This window comes from Sciurus vulgaris (assembly GCF_902686455.1).
Source record: "Sciurus vulgaris genome assembly, chromosome: X".
In the NCBI taxonomy this organism is placed as follows: domain Eukaryota; kingdom Metazoa; phylum Chordata; class Mammalia; order Rodentia; family Sciuridae; genus Sciurus; species Sciurus vulgaris.
Genome location: NC_136471.1, coordinates 34095535 through 34111068, shown reverse-complemented (window position 1 = coordinate 34111068; position 15534 = coordinate 34095535). Strand labels below are relative to the sequence as shown.

The following is a 15534-nucleotide window of genomic DNA, read 5'->3' as shown; positions in this document are numbered from 1 at the left end:
AAAACATCTCACGAGTTGTTCCTGAGAATAGACAAGGAAACAGACTCAGGGAGTTGAAGAAACATTAGATTGTTCACTCAACTGGGAAGAAGCAGAGCTTGACTGGAGTCTGTATTTGGCAGACTTCAAAGCCTCTGCTTTTTTGTTTTAAAAACCCTCTGATTTTTGTTTTAACATTTCTTAAATTTTTTCTTTTTAGATATACATGACAGTAGAGTATATTTTGACGAATTATACATACATGGAGTATAACTTATTCTAATTAGGATCCCCTATGGAACCAACTTAGGTGTCTTTCAACAGACGAACAGATAAAGAAAATGTGGTATATAAGCACAGTGGAATATTTCTCAGCCATAAAGAAGAATGAAATTATGGCATTTGCAGATAAATGACGGAACTAGAGACTATCATGCTAAGTGAAATAATCCAGTACCCCAAATTCAAAGGTCAAATGTTCTCTCTGACATGTGGATGCTAACCCACAACAGGGAGAGTGGGGAGAGGAAGAATAGTAGTTCATTGGATCAGACAAAGGGAAATGAAGGGAAGGGAGTGGGAAGGGAATATGAAAAATAGTAGAAAGCTTCTGCTTTTAACCAAATGACTATAACTAAATCATGTTCCATAATTACAACTTTGTTACATTTAAAAGTGCACAAAAAGGTCAGAGTGAATATACATCAAGGTGTTAAGAGATTATTTTAAGTGATTATTTACCTTACACATATATAATTTTCTTCTTTCTAAGTGTTCTATAATAAATATATATTACTTGTAGAATCCAGCCCTCCCAACAAGTGGTAGAGAAAGAGAATAAAGAACATTTAGCCTGAGATTCACAAAAAATATTTAGACTTGAGATAAAAATATAAGGTCATTCACATAGAGATGAGGATTGAGACAATGGCTGTTGTTATGATTGCACAAAAAGAATTTATATAATATGAACAAAATTATGAACAGCAATACAGGAAAGAGGTTTAAAAAATAGGAATCAAACCATGTGCTGTGGCACACACCCATGATTCCAGCAACTTGGGAGGCTGAGACAGGATCACAAGTTCAAGGCCAGCCTCAGCAATTTACCAAGGCCCTGTCTCAACAGAAGAAATAAACAGGGCTGGAGGTAGCTCAATGATAAAGCATCCCTGGGTTTGATTCCCAGTACCAAAAACAAACAAACAAACAAATAAACAAAACAGGAATCAGTGTAGTAATTTCTCTCCCCAGGAACAGAAAAACTTTCCATAACCTGAAAAATTCCTCTAGATAGATAGACTTTGCAACAGTACTAAGAAGTTTGGACTCTTTGTATGAGAACGTATAACCCTTCAGGGACAGAAACAAATATGCTGATAAATTGCATGCGCATCTACTGTAAGATCTTATGATGATAATAACAGGTAACCAAAATCTACAGAATTTCTGAACAAAATTAAATTCATTTTATAAAAAGCAACTGGCAGTGGTATTCACTGTATTATTTATTCTTTTATATTATAATCCCTCTTGGTCTCTTCTAGCTAAAGATTTGACTTGTAAGCAAAGCATTGAAAAATAACTTTATTCAAGTTGAGAAGGACAAGTGATGAAAAAGTAATGAAAAGATTTTATCTTTGATGACTGATAATCTTGTTAAATTCATTTTCTATGAAATTAATCAAATAAGTGTTTATTTAGCACCTACTATGTTCTTAGATTTAAATATATAATTCTAGATTTTTAAATCGCAAAGGAACCTTGAGAGCTTCCAACCCTCACATTTTACAAATGAGGACACTGAGAGTAAAAGGTGTGCATGCTCTCTATCTATCTATATCTATATCTATATATCTATATATATGTACACACACACATATATACACACACAATATGTTCAATCTCTGGTTCATATATATTGTATATGCATGCATTGTGTATGTATGTATATGTATATATTTTATATGAATATATATAACAGAGATTTAATCCAAGGTGCTTAAACATGAGTCACATCCCCAGTTCTTTTTTGTAATTTTCAGACAGGATCTTAATAAGTTGCTTAGGGCCTCACTAATTTGCTGAGGCTTGCTTTGAACTTGTGATCGTTCTGTCTCAGCCTCCCAAACCACTGGGATTTGTTTAATACTGCCAAATATTTTGAATTACCCCTAAATATTTTACAAATCTATTTCCTGTTCTTCATTATCACTGTTATCCCCTTGGTTTACTCTTCATTTCTTTCTGCAGCTACTACAATAGACACTGAGTCTCTTAATTCCCCCCATCTTCCCTGAGTAGTTCACACAGTCACCGAAGTGTTATTTCTAGAAAGATGAATCTGATCAATCATATCACTCCCCTATTTGACAGTTTTAGTAGATCCCTGCAGTCCATGAAGCATCCATTTTGCTTTGAATGACACAAACACTTTTTAAACTGACCTCGACCACCTACGCAAACCCATCTCCAGCCTCTTCTTATTTTGCCCCTAGCATTACAAACAATAATTATCTAATTTTCATTAGTTTCATGACTGTGTCATGCTTTTTCATGGCCCCATGCACAGTGGTAAAAGGTGACATTAATATTGAACAGTATCCAAAAGGTAAGAGAAAACTACAGGATAGTTTGAAAGTTGAAGAAGAAATATGATAAGATTTGAATTTTGAAAAGCAAAGTCTAATCAGAGTCTAGAGAAGAATGAATCAGCCAGCTAATTATTACAGGAATCCAGGCAAAAATGATAGTAGCTTGGTGTAAGGTGGAGGTTAGCAGAGATGGAGTAAAGAAAACATGACTCCACCCAGGAAGACTACCATGACCCCCCAAGACAGAGGTATATATTATATTAGACATATTCAGAAGCATCCTATACTTTCTTTTCCTAGCACACGATAAACAAAATTACTTCTTTCTATTCTCCACTAGACGAAATAACCATGTTTTGTCTATCATTCACTTCTATATTCCTAGCAGTTCACACAAAAGGTACTGCATGATATTTGATAAAGGCATAAAATGCAATAACAATGTGTGGCTCTCTTTCCCCTGTTTTGCAAATGCCAGTAAATATATTGTACTATGTTTGATCTAACAAAGAGTACTTTTAGAAGACTGGAACACTTCATTGTGGAAGCCCTTATTAGATCTAGAAATGTCATCAGAAAATACCACAAGCAGATGACTCCTGCTACAATGTACCCTCCTATATATTCCCATAATGTGCACATGAGGATTATGTTCAGGTTGGGATGCTGTTTGCAACAAAGAAAGCCACATACTCCTGGCCTCTTCCTGTACTTTATAAAACACTGGAATGAACAAGCAACAACAGGTGTTGGCGAGGATGTGGGGAGAAAGGTACACTCATATATTGCTGGTGGGGCTGCAAATTAGTGCAGCCACTCCGGAAAGCAGTGTGGAGATTCCTTAGAAAACTTGGAATGGAACCACCATTTGACCCAGCTATCCCACTCCTCGGCCTATACCCAAAGGACTTAAAATCATCATACTACAGAGATACAGCCACATCAATGTTCATAGCTGCTCAATTCACCATAGCCAGATTGTGGAACCAACCTAGACGCCCTTCAATTGATGAATGGATAAAGAAACTGTGGTGTGTGTATGTGTATATATATATATATATATATATATATATATATATATATATATATATAATGGAATATTACTCAGCCATAAAGAATGATAAAATTATGGCATTTGCAGGCAAATGGATGAAATTGGAGAATATCATGCTAAGTGAGATAAGCCAATCTCAAAAAACCAAAGGACGAATGATCTCGCTGATAAGTGGATGATGACACATAATGGGGGGTGGGAGGGGTTAGTGTTAGGGTTAGAGTTAGGGTTAGGGAGGGGAGAAAGAATGGAGGAAGGACTGTATAGAGGGAAAAGAGGGGTGGGAGGGGTGGGAGGGGTAGGAGGAAGGGAAAAAATAACAGAATGAATCAATCAACATTACCCTATGTAAATTTATGATTACACAAATGGTACTCCTTTACTCCATGTACAGAGAAACAATATGTATCCCATTTGTTTACAATTTAAAAAAAATAAAAGAAAACACTGGAATGAAACCATATATAGGATAAAACATATGGTTGGAAGACCACAAGATTTAAAATATCCAGGACTCATAGAAGTTAACAACCTTCTACATTACCATCTCCCATTCTTAGCTCTTCATCTTTCTACCTGCTTTACTAATTTGTCAAACAATTTTCTCTGTGATAATACATTTTTATTATCTGACCTCACCTCCACAAAATGTACTGTCAATAAGGATTCACCATGTTTTGTTGTTTAAGAATGTGAAAATGCTTCACATTTAGCAATTACACAATAAATATTTATTGCAGTGTAAACAGAAAAAAATCATTAGATCTTTTTGAGTAGTCCATTCTTAATTCAGCAATAATTAATGATCAATTACTACATGCACTACATTGCCAGGAATATGCAGTAATAATGGGGATACAATTCAATTTTTTTTAAATTTATAGAATAATTTGAAGAGAATTTATCTCTTCCCAACATTTAGTCTTTTAACCAGGGACCATGGCATGTTTCTCCATTTGTTAAATGTCTTCTGTCCTACTTCTGAATGGAATTTTAAAATTTTCCTCATATAAGTCCTAGACATTGTTGTTGGGATTATTACTAAATTTTTATGTTTTATGGCCATTTTAATTGTTTTCCATCATATCTTCTAAATCAATATTTTGGACACAGATAAAAGGTGGTTTTCTTCACTTTTATTCATATCCAGCTACTTTTTTACAATTTATTAACTCTATCAATTCTTTTCAAGATTTGACTTTTATAGATATATGAGTCTATCTAATATTTTTTATGTATCTCTTTTTCATTATATATATTTAAGGTACAAAGCATGCTGTTTTGATACAGTTAGACACAGTGAAATTATTACTAATGTCAAATGAATTGACATACCCATCACCTTTCACAGATGCCTTTTTGTGTATTGATAAAAGCACCTTAAATTTACTCTCCTAGCAAATATTCAATAAACAATATGATATTACTAACTAGTGTCCTTATGCTGTATTCCACATCTCTAGACTTATTCACCATACCTAACTGCAAGTTTATATGCTGTGACCTACTTCTCCCAATTTTTTCCCACTACCCATCTTTGGTAACCATCTTTCTACTCTGTTTCCACTTTTCCTTTTCTGTACATAAGTGAGGTCATATGGTACTTTTCTTTCATACAGGTTTTTCTCTTTAGCATAAAGTGTACATAAGTGAGAACATACAGTAATTTTTCGTTTAGCATAAAACCTTCCAGGTTCATCCAGGTTTTTGCAAATGTCAGTATCTCATTTTTTAAGAATAGACACTAATTCCACTATGTCTGTGTGCATAACAATTCCTTGATCCACTCATCCATTAAAACTTGTTCCCATATCTTAGCAATTGTGAGTGATGCTGAAATGATCGTGGACACACAGGTATCTCAAAAAAATGCTGATTTCATTTCTGTAGGACAAATAACCAACAGAGATTGCTGAGTCATGATAGTCGTATATGAGTTTTTTGAGGAAGTGCCATACTGTTTTTTACAATAGCTGCACTAATGTACATACCCACCAGCAGTGTATAAAGGTTCTCTTATATCTATATCCTTGCCAACAATTGTTATCTTTTCTCTTTTCGATACTAGTAGCCACTGTAACAGGTGTGATGTGATATTAGGGTTTTAATTTGCATTTTTCTGATGATTAGTGATGCTGAGTAACTTTCCATGCACCTGTTGGCCAGTTGCATATCATCTTCGGAAAAAAATGTAGATTTAGTTCCTTTGTTCATTTTTAAATCACGTTTTTTTCTATTCCATTTTGTGAGTTCCTTATTTTTTTAGATATTAACTTTTATCACAAGTATAGTTTGAAATATTTTCTCCCACAGGGCCTCGCATATGCTGTGCAAATACACTACTTGCTGAGCTACATCCTCAGGCTTTTATAAATTTTATTTTGAGACAGGGCCTCACTAAGTCACCCAGGTTGACCTTGAACTGATGACCATCCTGCCTTAGCCTCACAGGTAGCTAGGACTACAGGCATGAGCCACCACAGCTAGCCAGAAGCTTTTTATGTGGGCCCAATTTGTTTATTTTTGCTTCTGCTGCCTGAAATTTTGGTGTAGTATTCAAATCATTGCCAGGGCCAATATCAAAGAATTTTTCCCCTACATTTTCTTCTAAGTGTTTTATTCTTTCAGGTCTTAAGCACAGTTCAATATTAAATTCATTTTTTAATTTATTTTTATGTATGGATTAAGGGTCCAGTTTTATTCTTTTGTATGTGGAGATCCAGTTTTTCCAGTACCATTTATCATCTAAATATTTATTATTTATATCAATATTGCCTTAATTTATAGATATATACTAAATACTGGTGATTGTAAGTGTACTTGTTCTGTTGTTACTTAAGGAACAACTCTTAAAGTTTAGCACTGATGGTAAGTTTCTATCATTGACTATTTAAGAGTTTTTTTTTACTCTTAAAACGTTCATTTAAATTTTTCAAACACTTCAGCATTTAACATTTTTCTTATGAGATCTATTAATATAATACATCTTATGGATAATCTTCATATTGTACCATTCCCAAGCTGAAATAAAACTTTCTTATTCAGAAAGGCTTTTTTTACATATTCCCAAGTTTGTTAGTTTTATTTTATTTAGAATTTGAAATTGACCCATAATTTGTGTACACATGCAAGTCATATTTTTCTCAGGTACTGATGTCTAAATTATGCAGCATCATAAAAACTGGGTGGATTCCCATCACTCTTTAGTGTTCTGGATCCATTTACTTATAATGAGAATAATCTGTTTCTTTCAAAGTGATTTACAATCTGAATGATCTGTTTATTTCAAATGGGGTTTTCTTATAACAAGAAAGGCCATAAAAGACTGAAATCAAGTCATTGTGTTAAAAACTAAGAATCATAGGACTATCTCCCTGTGCCTCACCATGCTTAGCTCACATTACCATTCAGTAACCTTGCCATCTACCAAGGTACAAACTTAGAATTAAAAGTTACAAAGACATGATCCTTTTATAAAGTTGTGTAATTATTTAGTCAGAGTCTATGTGAAATCTAGGCCAAAACTTGTTTTTGTTCTTGTTTTTGCTTTTTTTTTTTTTTTGGTTTAGGGTTTCTTTTGTTTTGATCAAGAAAGTACTTATAATGTGAAGGCTAACATAAAACTTTCTAAAGAAAGCCTGAAATTTGGAAGAACAATAATTTTGGGGGGCAAGAAACAAAAACCACTACTCTAATTAAAAACTTACACAGTTGAACTTCAAAGAAAGAAAAAACTACTGCTCATCAAAACACACAAATATAAGAAAACAGTAGAGCAAGCCCACAGATTGGAAGAATAGTCAGAGTATATACCTAAATATCCAGAATGAGTTAAAATCTAAAAAAAAAAAAATCAAAATAAAACAACCACCCATTTTTAAATGAATTGCAGTATGCCAATTCTAGATATTTTGGACATGTACTGAGGAGAGGGATAGCTGGGTAATGTGGTGGTTTCATCCCTAGTTTTTTGAGGGATCTCCATATTGCTTTCCAGAATGGTTGCACTAGTCTGCAGTCCCACCAACAATGTACAGGTGTTCCCTTCTCCCTAGAGACTCTCCAGCATTTATTGTTTTTCATATTCTTGATCATTGCATTCTGATTAACCAGTCTAATACAAATTAATAGACAAGTAAATGGAAGTTTAACAGAGTAGAAAGAAAGAGAAAGGGGGAGGGGAGGAAGGACAGGAGGAAAAGGTAGGGATCATAAACTTAAATTTATTTCCATTCATGTATGAGTTTGTCAGAATTAACCCAATACTAAGTATAACCATAAAGCTCTAATAATAATAAAAAATAAAAGTAAATTTAAAAGAATAGCAGATTCAAAAAAGAATTGAACATAAGCTTCTAAAAGAGTCCAAATACCTAATAGACATAAAAATATACTCGTTATTACATATAATAAAAATGTAGAGTAACAACTATAATGAGTAACCACTACACACTCTGATAATGGCTAAACTTTAAAAGAGAATAACAATATCAAGAGATGGTAAATGTCTACCCTTTGTCCCAGCAATTCCACTCCTGTTATATACCCAAAGAAAATGAGTGCATATGTGCATATGCCAAAAAAAAGATTTATACAGGACTGTTAATAATAGTTTTATTTATAACAGCCAAATACTGGATACAAGATAAATAATTTATCAACAGGAAAACGTGTTAAGTTGTGGTATATTTTTAAAATGGATATTACACAACAATAAAAAAGAATGTACTACTGACACATGCAACAATGAAATCAATATCCCCTCCTCTACTCCTCCTCCATCTTTTCACTCAACATGGTCACACATTATCCCTGTTATGATTTTCTTATTTTCTTTATCTTTGATCAAGTCCATCTTATAGCTCCTACAAAGGTCATATCTCACCCTCACTCAGATGATAGTACCACGTCAACAAGCAGGTACCTTTCATATATTTCTTTAATGTTATTTTTATATAAAATACATTTTGTGGTATTTTTCAAATAACAGTGACTTTATGTATGTTTCATTCCTATCTCAAACTTTCCCATCTTTTTTCTTTTATAATATATTTTTATTTAAAGTACCTCAGAATTCAGAAGCACAAACACAGTCATGTATCACTTAATGATGGAGAAATGTTCTGTGAAATGCACCACTGTGTGATTTTGTCATTGTATGCACAACATAGTTTGTATTTACACAAAACTAGCTGCTGTAGGTCAGTTGACATAGCCTCTAGATGCAATCAAGACACAGGGTAAACAAAATATGTATGAGTCTGCTGACAGCATAACACAACATACTATTTTACAGTACACTTTAAATATAAGTTTAAATATAAGGAGTAGTACATACAGTACATACATACGTAAACCATGGTATATGACAATTATCAAGTATCGTATACCATGCATAATTGTATGTGCTGTGTTTTTATACAACAGGCAGAATAATTGGTTTATTTAAACCAGCTCACCAAAAACATGAGCAATGCATTGCTCTATGTTAGGATAGCTACATCATTAGATGATAGGAAGTTTTAGCTCCATTAAAATTTCAAGGAACTTCTGTCATATAGGCAGTCTGCTGATGGAAATGTCATTATGTGGTACATGACTGAGCTATATATTTAAATAATTTAAATCCCACATTTACATTTCAATAATACTAGCACTTATATACCACTTACTCTCTCATGCACTCTCTCTATGTGCACGTGCACACACACACACAAACCCCAAGTTACATTTATTTAATTTTCACAGTACTCTTGAAATGCAAGTACTATTATTGACCCCACTTCACAGATGGGGAATTTGAGGTACAGAACATTAAGAAACTTCCTGAACCTACATTGCTCATAAGCATCAGAGCCAGAACACAGACAATTCAACCATACTATTTTAAATAGCTCACCCAAACTGTACAATCTGCTATCAGGAATAAAAGAAATTTCTCCACTTCTACAAAACAAGGTTGTGTTTTTTTAAAGAATATACTAGACCAACCAACAAGATACATATAAATACTTTTTACCCAGTAAAAAGAAGAAAAGATTGCAAAGAAATAATTTTAGAAAGTAGATACTGAACATTTTATCTGAATGATTGTGTTTCTTGAAACCATGAATTTAAAATTCTAAATTGACATAGGAAGCTCTAAATGTCTCATAGTAATTCCATGGGACATGTTTAACTGGATTTTTAGTAACAAAAATGTACACACAATCATAAGGCAATCCTATTTTTAAAATAGGTTGTGGAGACATTTCTTAAGTTATAGTTACCTATAGTTATTCACAGATATGCTTTTAAAACTAAAAGTTCACATCAATACCTCCACTGACAGTATTCCAGGTGTTCACAATTTATACCAATTGTGTTTTATAGTTATATTCTCTATTTTTCATTAACTCAGGACATAGTCACTAACATCCCCTTTATTCCATTTCTTTATTACTCAGTCATGCTTTACTCATTCATAGTAAATGCTTCTTATTCTATCCTAGGCATTTAACAAATATTGAGTATAGGTAGGGCAGACATTATATAAATAAGGTAATTTGTTTCCATAAATATACCGGTTATGAAGTATTGCAGCAACCAATTCCCCTCTATGCAGATGATCCATCACCTCTAAAGGTTGGAAAATGACCTGTTCAGAAGGAAAAGAAGCCAATATTTATTATGAGAGTCAATATTACGTCTACTTTTGTAGTTTTTGTATATCTCATTGTTAAAGGCAAAATGTATGTCCAATACCTAATGCTCATATTACATCTTAAAAAAATTAAGAAACTCACTCCATCAGAATGGCAATTACAAAGAATACAAGTAACAATAAATGTTGGCAAGGATATGGGGAAAAGGGTCACTCATATATTGCTGGTGGGACTGCAAATGGGTGCAACCACTCTGAAAAGCAGTATGGTGATTCCTTAGAAAACTTGGAATGGAATCACCATTTGACCCAATTATCCCACTTTTCAGTTTATACTCAAAGAACTTAAAATCAGCATACTATAGTAATGCAGCCACATCAATGTTTATAGCAGATCAATTCACAATAGCTGAACTATGGAACCAACCTAGGTGCCCTTCAACAGATGAATGGATAAAGAAAATGTGGTGTATATACACAATGGAATATTGTTCAGCCATAAAGAAAAATGAAATTATGGCATTTTTCAGTAAATGGATGGAACTAAAGACTATCATGCTAAGTAAAATAAGCCAACCCCCCCCAAAAAAAGGCAGAATATTCTCCCTGATTATGTGGATGGATGCTAACACACAAAAATGGAGGGGGAGGGAAGAATAGAAGTTCACTGAATTAGAAAAAGGGGAATGAAGAGAAGGAAGGGGATGGGAATAGGAAAGGTTGTAGAATGAATTGGACATCACTTTCCTATGCTCATATATGAATACATGACCAGTGTAACTCCACACCATATAAACCATAAAAGTGGAACCAAATTGGAATGGGTTGCACTTCTTCCATGTATAATCTGTCAAAATACACCCTACTGTCATGTATATCTAAAACCAACAAATTTTAAAGACACAGAAACGTACAATTATAACAATTAGAAGCTTCTTTTGCTAAAAAGCACTATTTATTAGGCCTGCAGATGCCCAATAGATAAATAAAAGCAGGAAAAAATGTTAAAAAAAAGAAACTGAATCTTTCTAAGAAGCAAAATAGTCTATATATGATTCACTCAATTGTGAATCATTAAATAGAACTGACTAAATTTCATGTAAAGTCATTAATTAACATGTATCCATGGAAATTCAACCAAGTATACAGAAAGTTAGATTAAACAAAAAAACAGAGGCCAGAGGAGTCTGGGAAGCTGGATTAGACAAAAGAAGTTAGCAGCAAAGTGTTGAGGCAAATAATTGTCAAGTAGATACAAAAACACACTAATTCCCTTGTTACCAAAGGGACATGGGGGGTCTGAGAAGCCCAAAAGTGAAAGCCACAATTTAAAAAGAAGCTGTATAAAATACAGGCTAGAAAGTGGTAATATTTTAAAACCTTAAAGACATAAATTAGTTGGAATGTTGTTTTTCTTGGCATGCACAGAATTGGTGGTTGTTTTTATGGGAAAAGCAGTTGAGTTTGGGTAAGGTGAACTATATCAAATATATTTCTTTCTAGCAATGCCAATAAATTACATCACAAAGGTAAAGTAAATTTTATATATTTATTCTATTTATTTCAAGTATACTTGGAAAAAATGTATATTTTGCTTAACTATTCCTTGTAAATAAAATCAACTTCTATTGCTAAGATAAAAATATATTAAATCCAATTTATTTCATTTGTAAAACTTTATTATAAAGCTGTTCAGACTTCAAATATTTAAGTAAGACAGGAGGATTCTTCATTATCCCCAGCCCTCTTCCAGCCTTTTTTTTTTTTTTGGGGGGGGGGGTGCTAGGGATTGAACCCAGGGCCTTGTGCTTGCAAGGAAAGCACTCTACCAACTAAGCTATATCCCCAGCCCACCCGGCCCTTACTTTAAGGGAAAAATTAGAAGGAGAACAATATATATTCTATTTCTTGCATCTTCATTACTCTAAAAAGGAAAAAAATTCAATTACAATACAGAGCTCATGTTTACTTGTGCTATCATATCTGATTATAATCCTGTTATTATAAGAAATCAGGTAGCCCATAAAAAATGAAAAATGTTAAAGCATCTTGAAATTAACTAACCTTTCTAAAAAGGCTAAAGTTATGAGAGAATTTTGACATGGTGAGAACTTCTTGTTTAGTCTTCACACTTTTCTAGGAAACATTGCAAAAGGGAAAATCAACTATATCTAGATTACTACTAGGAATCTAGTAATGTGAAATTAAGTAATTCATGCCCTGTTTCACTAACTGAATCTAGCATGAAATATATATTCCCAAAATTAGCCATGCAAACTTTCTCTTTTAATCCCTGCTATGGTTTGTGTCTGTCTAAAAGTGTTATGGTGGAAATTTGATCCCCAATGTGGCAATGATGGAAGTTGGGGTCTAATAGGAGATATTGTGTCAAGGGGACATGGTACTACCCTCATGAATGGATTAATATAAGTATTGCAAGAGTGGGTTCCTTATCAAAGGACAAGTTTGTCCATTTTTACACATATGTATTCTCACTCGTGCTTGCTCCCTCTCTCTCTCCCTCCTTCCCTCCCTCTCTCTTTCTCTGCCCTTCCACGATCTGCCAAAGGATGATGCAGTAAGAATGCCCTTATCAAATGTTGGCACATTGATCTTCTTTCTGCCTACTGAACTATGAGGAATAAATTTATTTCTTTATAAATTGGCCAGTCTCAGGTATTCTCTTATAGCAGCACAAAATTGGTGTTTGAGGGGAAAAAAGTCCCAGCATATGAGAATGGACCACCAAAGGCAGAAGTTGCTATAAAACCAAAGAAATAGGCAGGATTGCACCAGGTTCAATTTTTGGGAACTTACAGACAGAAGCATGTCTTAGGCAGCAGCAAGACAGTTGGATCCCCATACCTCAAAGTAGGAGGAAGGGGTTTATATGCTAAGTTAGACAAAGGTGAGCCATATCCAACTGGAATGCTTCTGGCCTTCCTCTAAAACTGTTAACATGAGATTAACATGTTCAACATCAATTATGAAATAGTCCCAGCATCAGTGGCCAGCACAACTCACTTAGCTAACTATGTTGACTCCTTTTGTCCTGTAGGGCTTGGGATGTATGTCTGGGTCACCTAGCATGCAAAATGGCAATTACAACTAAGATGGACGTAGTCATGTCAAACTGGATCCCTACAACAGACTAATATACCCCTATTGCACCTGAATCTCCAAGTCTTGAGCTGTTCCACTAAAAATTTCCAGATAGCAAAACTTCTCATCTCCTAAACAGCACGACATGGGACTCCAACCACCTATTATGAAGACTATCAACAAATAAAACATGTTTTCAATCTCATGACATATTCCTATCTCCCATAGAGTTGGTGACCCCAAGTTTTGAGGTATTTAGAATTTTATTGGAAGAATTAGTTGGCCTTTCTTATAATTTCATGTGAAAGAAGACACTAGATTGTAACTTCTTTGCTCTAAGTAAAAATCAGACTCAACTTTACATTACTCAATGCTTCTACATCTGTTCTTTTTGTGTTCATGAGTTTTTCCATTTCCTTATTCTCATTTTAATGGAATTAAGAAAGGAATGGAAGTAAACATATGTAAACAAATTTAAGTGGGATTTAACTAAAACCAATTTAAAGCCAGATTATTAAATGTATGCATAGATTTATATAAAATAAATACATCTACGCCATTAAATAGATTCATCGAATATATAGATAGATAGAGATATTTGAAAATTAATACTGGCTTCAATATGGGGTGGATCAGAAAGAGATAGAAGTACGGACATCAGTTAAGAAATTACTTCCGTGGTCAAGGCATGAGCTAAGAACCCAGAGAAGGGCTATGGGACAACCAAAGGAGAATTAGTATTTACTGACTGAAAGATCACTGACATATATTACAGGGTTAAGGGAACTTTAAAGATAAAATCATAAAACTTATTTAGGTAATGGGGATGATATCAAGTAACATATTCTACAGAGGAATGAAAAATATTGAAAGAAGAATAAAATTTGATGTATTTATCTAACAAAAGACACACTAGACAGTCAAGTGATGAGATTGGGAAGTATTAACAAGAGTGGTTTTCCCTGAGAAGGCAGAATCCCAACGAAATAGAGGAAGACAAGCTAGCAAGAAAGAGGCAGGGAGAACAGGTAATGGGTAAACTAAGGGAACTGTGAGATAAAAGTTAAAGATGAGTAGTTTGAAATTATTCAACATTTTCGAGTTTAGCTCAGACTAAGTAAGATACAGCTACTTGATCTGACAATTATAAATGAGTAGTGACCTTTTTAAAAAAGTAGTTTCAGTATCAATAGGAAGGAAACAGTACAGTGTTTTGAAAAAAATTTATAAATTCTTTCAACATCTTGTAAGAAACTCAAATACAGAGAATTTATGGTAAGTATGGACCCTCAAATGACTAAGTGAAAAAATGATTAAATAAAATATTGGGGGAAAATTGGATAACCTTTGTTTGGTTTTGTTTTTGTTTTTGTTTGTTTCTTTGGTTTTTAAAACAGGATTTTTATTTTTAAAGGCATAAGATTATACATTACTTTCCTTCTCACCCTAGAATAAATTCCTAAAGGATCTTTGATTTAAAGGTTAAAAATATGAACGTGAAAGAATACCAAAAGAAAACTCAAATGAAATTTTTTAAACGTATACAGTAGAGAAAGCTAACCAGCACTCCAAAACCATAAATCTTAAAGACTGTTAAATTTGATTACAGAAAATTTAAGTGTCTATACTTCAAAAATATCAAAGTCCAAAAAACTTGATAAACTAGGAAATAATATTCAAAATACACATGACTAACAACAAAAGGCTAGTAATTTTAATTTATACACAAATTTTTCAATAAAAACAATAAAAGTGACCACATAATATAAACAAGAAGCACATAAATGAAATACAAATAATTTCAAAATAAACAAATCCTATTTAAATGGAGGCACTGTATTCACCTATGAAACACACATACATACACACAAAGTCTGTTTATATCTTTTATTTGTGAGAGGAAATACAGGTTTGTGGAAAATGTTTATTTTCATTCTATATTTTTCTGTTCAAATTATTTTGAAATTAAAAAAAAAATAAAGAGGATCTGGTAGAAGAAACAAGGAGTGGCCATGCAAGAGGAAACCTAGGAAGGAGACAAAATAAAGTGTTATATGAAGAAAGGAGTAAATGAATGTGTCAGATGGTGCTAAGAGATTAAGAATTGAGAAATGACAACTCAATGTGGTTACATGGAGACCACTAGAGATCTTGCTAAAGTA

General features: G+C 33.4%; 1 protein-coding gene across 6 annotated transcripts in view; it reads right to left on the bottom strand.

Moving 5' to 3' along the window:
* Positions 1-15534, bottom strand: part of KLHL13 (kelch like family member 13) — a 181297-nt gene that overhangs the window by 109926 nt on the left and 55837 nt on the right. For 4 of the 6 annotated variants that reach the window (XM_079123376.1, XM_079123381.1, XM_079123382.1 and 1 more), the window contains exon 2: positions 10191-10264. The exons of the other annotated variants lie outside the window; for them this stretch is intronic. In XM_079123376.1, coding sequence (XP_078979502.1) covers positions 10191-10240 — 50 coding nt within the window. In that variant the 5' untranslated portion in view covers positions 10241-10264. The remainder of the gene's footprint in view (positions 1-10190; positions 10265-15534) is intronic. 6 annotated transcript variants of the gene reach the window in all.